At 40.1% G+C, this 8,678-nt stretch overlaps 1 protein-coding gene across 2 annotated transcripts; it reads right to left on the bottom strand.

Moving 5' to 3' along the window:
- Positions 1-1,304: 1,304 nt before the first annotated feature.
- Positions 1,305-6,922, bottom strand: soul4 (heme-binding protein soul4). 2 transcript variants are annotated; one of them, XM_062549030.1, is made up of 6 exons: positions 6,839-6,922; positions 5,405-5,597; positions 5,097-5,188; positions 4,149-4,287; positions 3,353-3,536; positions 1,305-2,799 (listed from the first exon to the last, which is right to left on the bottom strand). In XM_062549030.1, exons 2-6 carry the CDS (start codon positions 5,565-5,567, stop codon positions 2,625-2,627), a joined length of 753 nt encoding a protein of 250 aa, XP_062405014.1. In that variant the 5' UTR covers positions 5,568-5,597; positions 6,839-6,922; the 3' UTR covers positions 1,305-2,624. The 2 variants fall into 2 exon arrangements, with proteins under 2 accessions (XP_062405014.1, XP_062405005.1); XM_062549021.1 differs by having other exon boundaries at positions 5,405-5,614; positions 6,839-6,904.
- Positions 6,923-8,678: the final 1,756 nt, after the last annotated feature.

The raw sequence follows: 8,678 nt of genomic DNA, 5'->3' as shown, positions 1-8,678 counted from the left end.
CTTTCTTCTTCGTATTATTATTATTTATTTAACAAAAATAATACAAGTAGGCCTAGGTGCACACCTCGTTTCACAATCATGGGGAAGCACAGATTTCCTATTTAAAGCATCATCTGAGATGACTGATTAAACCCAAATAAAGTTCAGCAGTAGCTTATCTAGATCTTCCCATTATTATATATTATATTCTGGGTTGTCTATTGTACAGTAAAACCCAGGTCTAAAGCTACGTTCTAGCAGGACCATTGCTCACGAGTGCTCATGGGTGACACGTAATGGAGAGGTCCAAAACCATTTTTCTAGTATTACATTTACAGCAGAAAAAAAGAAGACAATGTTCAATACAAGGAGAAACATGGCACAATGGTGGCTTCACCACAAATAGGACATTCCATTGGTGCAGATGACAAGAGCAAGACAAGACCGGGCATGGAGGCTGTGAAACGGCTACTGCCACATTAACAGAGCTACAGGAATTTATGGTGAGTATCCGTAGCTCCCTACATGTGACAATAACCTCTTGTTTGTTTGGACCACGGGGCTATGTGGCAAGACGGAAAACATGCCTGAGGGGGGGGGGGAAACACTCCAAGCTAAATCAGTGGATGGAAGTAAACGGATCCATCTAAGCTTCCAACATGTGTACGAATCTGTGGATTGACAGGAGAAAGTGTGATATGTTTTATCTATAACTAAGGTGTGGATATATCAACAACACAGGGCATCCTCAAAAGAACACTATCCCCACCATGAGGGAAAGTGGTTTATCAGTTTCCAAGATCAGACACCCACAATCTTCAAAGGAGAGGCTTCACAAGAGATGAGTGTGGGGATGACCCTGACAGAGCTAGACCCCAAATCTTTGGTGATCTGAAGAGGACTGTTATAATTTGATGGATCTAGATATTTTTGCAAGGAGCAGTGGAATAAAATGTTCAAGATATACCAAACAGTCACTCTTATGGTATATAACAATGTAATAAGGCCAATCAATAAGATATAAAATACTAAAATCCTACTGTTTGTTTTTGAGGTTCATTTACAGAAGCAGCAAGGTTCGACTGGTAAGCTAATTACCCTCACAGCATCCAAAACCTCACTGACACCAACATCCTCAATGTATCAACACCAAACTCAGCACTGATCAATAGCATGCTGAATGGTGTCTTTGGGTGATATATGAAGTTGGCAATATCATATATGGTTAAAGTTAAAATTAAAACTCACATTCAAAGGTAGCCATAGCAGCCCTTACACTACAATGGTCACTGGATCCCTAATCTAGAAATAAATGACAGAGCATATTCAGTTTCATAAGAGGTTTTTTTTTTAATTATCATAATTGTTTTTCAAAAGAAAAATACAAAATATGAACAGCTCCCTGTTTCAATTTCATATCTCAAATAGTACAATGCATAATGCCACAGTTTACATTACCAGCTGTAATAATTACAGTAATTGCCCTGCAAAGTCAGTTAGACCATACAATCACTGAACAGCAGATGCAACATTAAAAAAGCAAGCAACCTAGCAAAAGGGTGTGACACAGAACCATATCATTGTAAAAACACTATTACAACATGGAAAAGGTACTATGACAAAATGCAAATGCAAACACAACATGACACAAAGAAGCAGATATGAGAGCCCCCAGCTCCCCCTGTATAAGAAATTGACATCCCCCGCAGATAACTCGCAGCTCGACAGCTCAAAAATTAGTCTTTGCTCTTTGAAAAAATGTAACATTTACCATTAAGGCAGAGGTTTACTATTATGGCCATTCTGCCACCTAGTGGCCAGCATTGTAATTTAGTACATAACTTTTCAGTCGCAGACAGTACTAGTTGAAGTACTGGGGAGAGCACCACAAGTGCATCTCTTGTATAGTAAAAACAATCATTAGCTAGGTATTCAATCCTGTAAATGACTCCATCTGTGTAGTGTGAATTGAGAATGGGCAGTCACTCTTACTGTCTGCAGTTGAAAAGTGGTTTGGTCTGAAGGGCCTTTAACTGGTCAGGACAAACTGTAGAGACGGTGCCAGGATTACTTTAAACAATATAGGTATAAAAAGAAGTGAGATTCCACAAGGAGAACAACTGTCTTACTGCTGGGGACACCGGTAAGAAATGTTCTTGGACAGAAGAATAAAGAGAGGAAATGATAATTATCAGGTTTGAAAATAATAACAATACTAATTATTAATAATAATAACAATAATAATATCTGCAGTCTCGTTTGTCAGAAGTATTACTCGTAGCCACTGAGTCATCCCAGGAATTGGGACAAAGATAAAAACATTACCAAAGTGCAGGCATCATGTAGCAAACACAGTTAAAAGAGAATCATGCTCTCACAGAAGGATTGGGCTTATGGTCTTATCTTACAATTAAGTCGTGCTTTGAAGGTTGTGTGGGCCATTCATTAAAATAAATATTTAGCACACAATAACTATGTACACTTCAAAGCAACTAACACGCCTGACCAACCACAACACACCTGATGCATTCATGCTGTCTCTGAGGAACTGGCATGGGCAGAGAGTAGGGAAGGGTACTCGTTGTAGGACATCTTACAAATGCGTGGGGTCCACAAAATGATTGCAGTACAACTGGAGGGGTCTCTTATTGATCTGTACGGATAAACCAGATCTCATTTCTGCGTCCAGGAACCCCTGGATTCTCGTAGGTTGCTACCATGTAGTTGTGGCGATGGACATTCTCCATCTCCCCAAGTGACTCCCACAGCAGCTGAATTTGCCGCTGCACAGTCTCCTCAGTGGTGGTGCCATAAAACACACTAAAACAACACCAGACATTTACAATGCAATACATTTGATCTACTTACTCACTTTACATAGGCATTATTTATAACTCTTCTATTAACATCTTCTATTTAGTCCTGTGTTTATTTTGTGTTTATACACACACACACACACACACACACACACACACACACACACACACACACACACACACACACACACACACACACACACACACACACACACACACACACACACACACACACACACAATCTAAAACACCTTTACATATAAATATATAAAAAATATTCAAGTTCGATTCAAGTGACTACACATTTCACTACATATTGTACAACTTGTATCACTGTATATGACAAAGGTTTCTGCTAAATACACCAATAACCATTCATACAACTTCATTTAATTTTCACAAAAACCTTATATTTACCAAACCCCTGATACTTGAAAGCAATTAAGACTTTGTGAAGTGTTCCATATGCTGTAGTCTAAGCTCATGTCACAACACATTATGGGCCAAGGTAAGCTTTGACAGTTCTGCTTCCAGACAAAAGAACAATGTTTCCTTACTGTGTGATGACTCTCATAGGTCCTCTATGAGAAATGGTGATTTCAGGGTCATTGGGCTGAGGTGGGTTGCTCTGGTACTGTGCAGGCAGGTAGTAGGCCGTCACCACATCTTTCATAAAGTCAGTCCCGCTCTCTGTCAACTGAAACTCAGCCAGCACAGGTACAGTCATGCCCAAGTACTTGCCTACAGAAGAAGACAAACACAAGAGGTCAGACATAAACAACGGAACTGTACAAATCAGGGCTCCACATTAATGGTTGCCCGGCTGTCCTTAGCTACCAAACTGTTACAAGTGGCAACCAGATTTGGTTGGCTTTGGCAACTAAAACCTCATGCCTGAATGCCAAGCTGCCAACCACTTCTAACCACTTTGAAAAGTTAACGTTGAGCCTTTGTACAAATGTCACTCCTAGACCATCCTCTCACCATCTCTGCATCACATGGATAAACTTCTTTCAACTATCAGTATTCTTTAAAAAAATAAATAAATAAATAAAGCTTTAAAAAATGTTTCTATGATTTCTTAAGGATGAGTGAAACAATTTTAAAAGAGTGAAAATATTCCCAATATTTCAAAAAATCTTTTCATTATTAGTTTCAGATTTTCATGCATTTTCATTTCTGTAGTGCATATCAAAGCAATGACTGATAGATTGACTTTTAAAAAATCAAATGAAACTTCCAGAACTAAAATAAATACGCAAACGATAACGATAAAAAGCATTACATGATTTTGTAAATATACATGTAAAGAAATGACACAATGACACATGCAAGGATGCATGTTTTACCCACCAGCAGAGCTCTCCTTGCAGATAAAGCGCATGAGTTGCATGAAGGCAAGAGAGATGCTTTGCTCGTACATTTTCTCTGATTTGGTGATGCATGCCCACTTTCCTGCTGGATATAGTCTCTCCTCAATCACATCTCCCAGCTACAGCCAATCATCAACACACATTCGCGTGTGAACACACACACACACACACACACACACACACACACACACACACACACACACACACACACACACACACACACACACACACACACACACACACACACACACACACACACACACACACACACACACAATTAAGACTATTAAGTCAAGTTCAGTGACTGCAAACCTGAAGGCACACAGTCTATCTATTTACAAGAAGTACACTTCAAAATGTATGCAATTGGGATGCCAAGAACCCATGCATTTTTAAAAAAAAATCTGTTTGTTTACTTTTTTGTTGTTAATTAACCCTTTAGTGGCTAAGAAACCAAAATATTCATTACAAATAACTGAATGTGTCAGACAACAGAACTAATACATTATTTATCTAGTGCAGATGGTACATAGCTGTGTAGTGTGTGCGGTAGGTAAACCTCCCTTCGTACATCCTTAGAGACGTGCCAGTGAGAGAGCTACTGTAGCACCATGGGCTTTTAGCTCCATTGCTAGCACGTTCAACACTAAATCTGGGCTACTGTTGTTTGCATGTTCAATTCTGGGTGAGTACTAGACTGCACCGCTCAATAAACACAAATATATAATGCAACCCAACAGATAAACATGCCATCAGTACATATCATGTAATTTGCCAATGAATAGGCCGATACCAGAGAGGGTTGAAGCAGATCTTTGCCGATACCAGTCAACAATAAAAATAGTGTTCGACACAGATGTTAGAGCGATATATCGGTGCATCCCTAAGTGAGTAACACAATTGTTCTAAATTCAGAACAGTAGCATACCTTTTCACGTTTCGATATAACAGAATAGGGCACCGGCTCCCTCTCAGTCTCCTGATTCCTGCGGGTCATCTCAGCAATGGGTGCGGTCATTTCTGTCAATACAGAGCATTGTATCGAGTATTATTACATGACACAGATTTGGAGTAGGCCTACAGGACGAGTAAGTTGTACAATTAAGCAACTCCTCTTCCTACAGTAAAATGGAGTATAACCAGTTATGATTAATCTTAATGATACATTATACAGAAAATGAAATCTAGGTATTGCTCAATTCATTTCTCATGGTAAACAAGCCTGTGTCTGCGTACCGCGTGGAACAGACACATGGTGGGTCCGACCCACAGCCTGCCAATGGGCAAGAAGTCTGTCTTCATTTTCATCATCCATTGGCTCAGAGCTGTCTGTGATGTCATCATCATCCAGCTGTTCATCATCCAATGCTGCAAGGTCCTCAAATGAGATCAATGCCATTTCCCTGGATTAATGCCTCTTGGAGTTGAGCTGTGGGAAGAGAATACCTTAAAAGTTTCCTTCAGGTCAGATGTTGTGAAACAAGGGAGCTTTACCATTGACCAATCTGCTGTTAGCTTCACTATGCACTCATATTTGTATAAAAAGCCATATCCATATGAAAAATCATCACTGTTCTTACATGCAAGAATCTTTGTCAGAGAGAGATTGCCCATCTTTCAACACTTAGGCTTTTAACATTCAAGTTACAAAACAATTCTGACATAATATGAATTTATGAATTCTAAAATAATAAACATTGTCGTGATAAAACATGTGATTACTCACAATTAACTATCGAAATAAAGCAATTCATCGTGTCTAAGAAAAAAAATAGTTTGACAACCTAGTTTCAACAAGTCAAACCATAGACTTGAAAGAGGATGTAGGCTACTTTATTCACATGACTGGATACATGCATACATGGGTAACCTACTATACAATTCTAGCAATATTCTAGCAATACTCTCTTGCCTTGGGTAGCCTCCAATAAATCACAAGTTGTCACCCTTGTCAGAAGATAATAGGCTATATTTTATTTAGGCCTTAACATAGATCTAGCTATCATAAGGATAAATCTTTGTTTGAAGAAAATTGCTTGCCTGAGCTCATAATCCTGCCATAAGATAGAGAGCCAAACTGAATGTCAAAGGGAAATTTGGCCTTTGCAGGTAGCCTACAAAGGGACTGTCCGGTTAAAGCTAACAGGTTGGCGATTTTCCTCAACAAGTTACTGCAACGTAGTGTGGTCGTCTACGTAAACGACATGATTAAGTTAAGTCGTGACTAAAAAGGGCATTTATTAATCATGGCATACATGCCACCCATTCATTCACTCAGCTGGGCAATCACCAAATAAGTCAACGTAAGGTCAGCACCACCAAGAAAAGCTAACATGGCAAGCAGAAACAACACGATCGATCACTGATGCACAGAAGTTTATTAACCAAACATTTTAAGTAACAAGTAGGCTATTATATCACCTCTCCGAACAGCTAATGCACGAGCGTTGTTATTAAGCGGTGGAATTAAAATAGGTTATCTGTTGCAGTTTAACAATCTAGGCTAGCTAGCAAGCTAATGTTTTCTCATAAGCAATATCTAGAAATTGCTGGAAACGGCACACAGCAAACTTTGCATAACGTTACTGTTTTAGGCTTTTGATTGTCTAATGTGGCGATTATTGGATTGTTACGTTTGTAACAACGCTTGTTTGCTACTGTAGCACTTACCTGAGGAAGGAGGAAGTTGATTGTAGCAAAAGGTAGAATCTGTGTTTATGTGCCAGTCAATGACGTAGGCCACACGTAAAAAAAATTGTCGAGGAAGAGCGCGACACTAGAGGGCAGTCTTTTCCTTTCAGAAAGAAAAAAATAACCGTGCACTAGCAAGTGCAAGGATGACCTGTAGTAACTTTCGAAAGGACGATCACACATGGGATATGCAGCCTGGCAGTCAGCCAAGTTGATCTTACTCCTTGCAAGTCAGCAGCAAAACAAATGATTACAGTGTGTGAGACTCAGATGATTCAGACTGAATATTGAAGTTCAATATGGTCTGACATTATGACATAGACCTCTGAAGTTCGCCTACAAAAAAGCTACCATCTTTGCCCATATAAGGAGTTACGGTATCTGACGATTTTTCCTATGGGAAATTAACATGGGGATTTGGAATTATCACACCTGTTAAACTCTCGCGGGGATGACAAAATCCGAAATTCAGGTGTTTTCCTGAACACACTTTTGTCCTCTGCCTTCGAGAGGATATTGTGGTCTCCGGTGCGCGAAGGCGGCAGACTTTGATTTTTGCTACCCCAGAGCTAACTTGCTATGCAACTTGCCATTCAGTTAGTTAGCCAGTTAGCTCTGGGGTAGCAAAAATCAAAGTCTGCCGCCTTCGCGCACCGGAGATCACAGTATGCACAAGAAGGCAGAGGACAAAAGTGTGTTCAGGAAAACGTCTGCATTTAAGACTTTATCGTCCCCGCGAGAGTTTAACAGGTGCGATAATTCAAAATCCCCATGTTATTTTCCCATAGGAAAAATCGCCAGATACCGAATTTCAAAGATGGCAGCTTTTTTGTAGGCGAACTTCAGAGGTCTATTATGTCCAAAATAAATGTGCATGCTCCCACAGGCTCTGTGTGGGCTGTTTATGTTGCGTTTTCATATGTTATGCAATGACTGAATTCATTTAAACTGTATGTTGACAGCTCCTGGAACAACTTCCGCTTGCAACAATCACAAAAAAAGATCATTGTTGGGTCACAATTTTTAGGAATTATCAGGGAATTTAAGGAAAAAAACATGTAGGGCCTACTCTTAAAATACTTTTCAAAATACCTGCAGCAACGTTGGTCACTTTCTGCCCTAACAATCACAAGCAAAACATTGTCTGGACAGTAAGATACTACTACTAGCTACTACTACTGCTACTACTACTACTACTAATAATAATAACTAGAATGCATTTCCCGGTGGGAAAGTGCGAAGTGTGCTTGCTCAGACGCGCCACGACAGCGCCCGGTAGGAGACACGACCGCTTGTCCTCAGGTCAAAGCGCCAAAGTTTGGCCAAGACGCAAAGCTGCTTCGAGTTTGGCGGCGTTGCCCTCGATTGCCGAATTCTTACACTGACCTGACAAGTTGCCTAGATTCATCAGTGGTATGGCCCAGAGCACCTCCAATGTAAAAATGTAGATGTCATCCCAAAGACGTAAAGAGATATGAGCCAAAATGCATTTTTGCTAATTGCGGCGCCCCCTAGTGGCCAAATTACAACACATTTACTGAGGCTACTTTGGATGGTGTCCAAAATCATGCCGCCAAATATGGTCTCAATACCTCAAAGCGTCTCCGAGATTTGACCTCACTTCCTGTTTGGACGCTTCAACATAGAATTTGATTGGCTGTCAAGGGCTAACGCTTTGATGTATGAAAATGAAATGTACACCTCTAAGGTCTGTAGACCTTGTGTTGAATTAAGTATGAGTTGTTCACGTGTAGCCAGCATGAAACACGTAACCACTGAAGGAAGGAGGGAGCCTAATGCTAGAAGTATACTCGACGCG

Source organism: Sardina pilchardus, chromosome 1 (assembly GCF_963854185.1).
Source record: "Sardina pilchardus chromosome 1, fSarPil1.1, whole genome shotgun sequence".
In the NCBI taxonomy this organism is placed as follows: domain Eukaryota; kingdom Metazoa; phylum Chordata; class Actinopteri; order Clupeiformes; family Clupeidae; genus Sardina; species Sardina pilchardus.
Note: the sequence above shows the minus strand (reverse complement) of the source record. Positions and strands in the feature narration are given on the sequence as shown.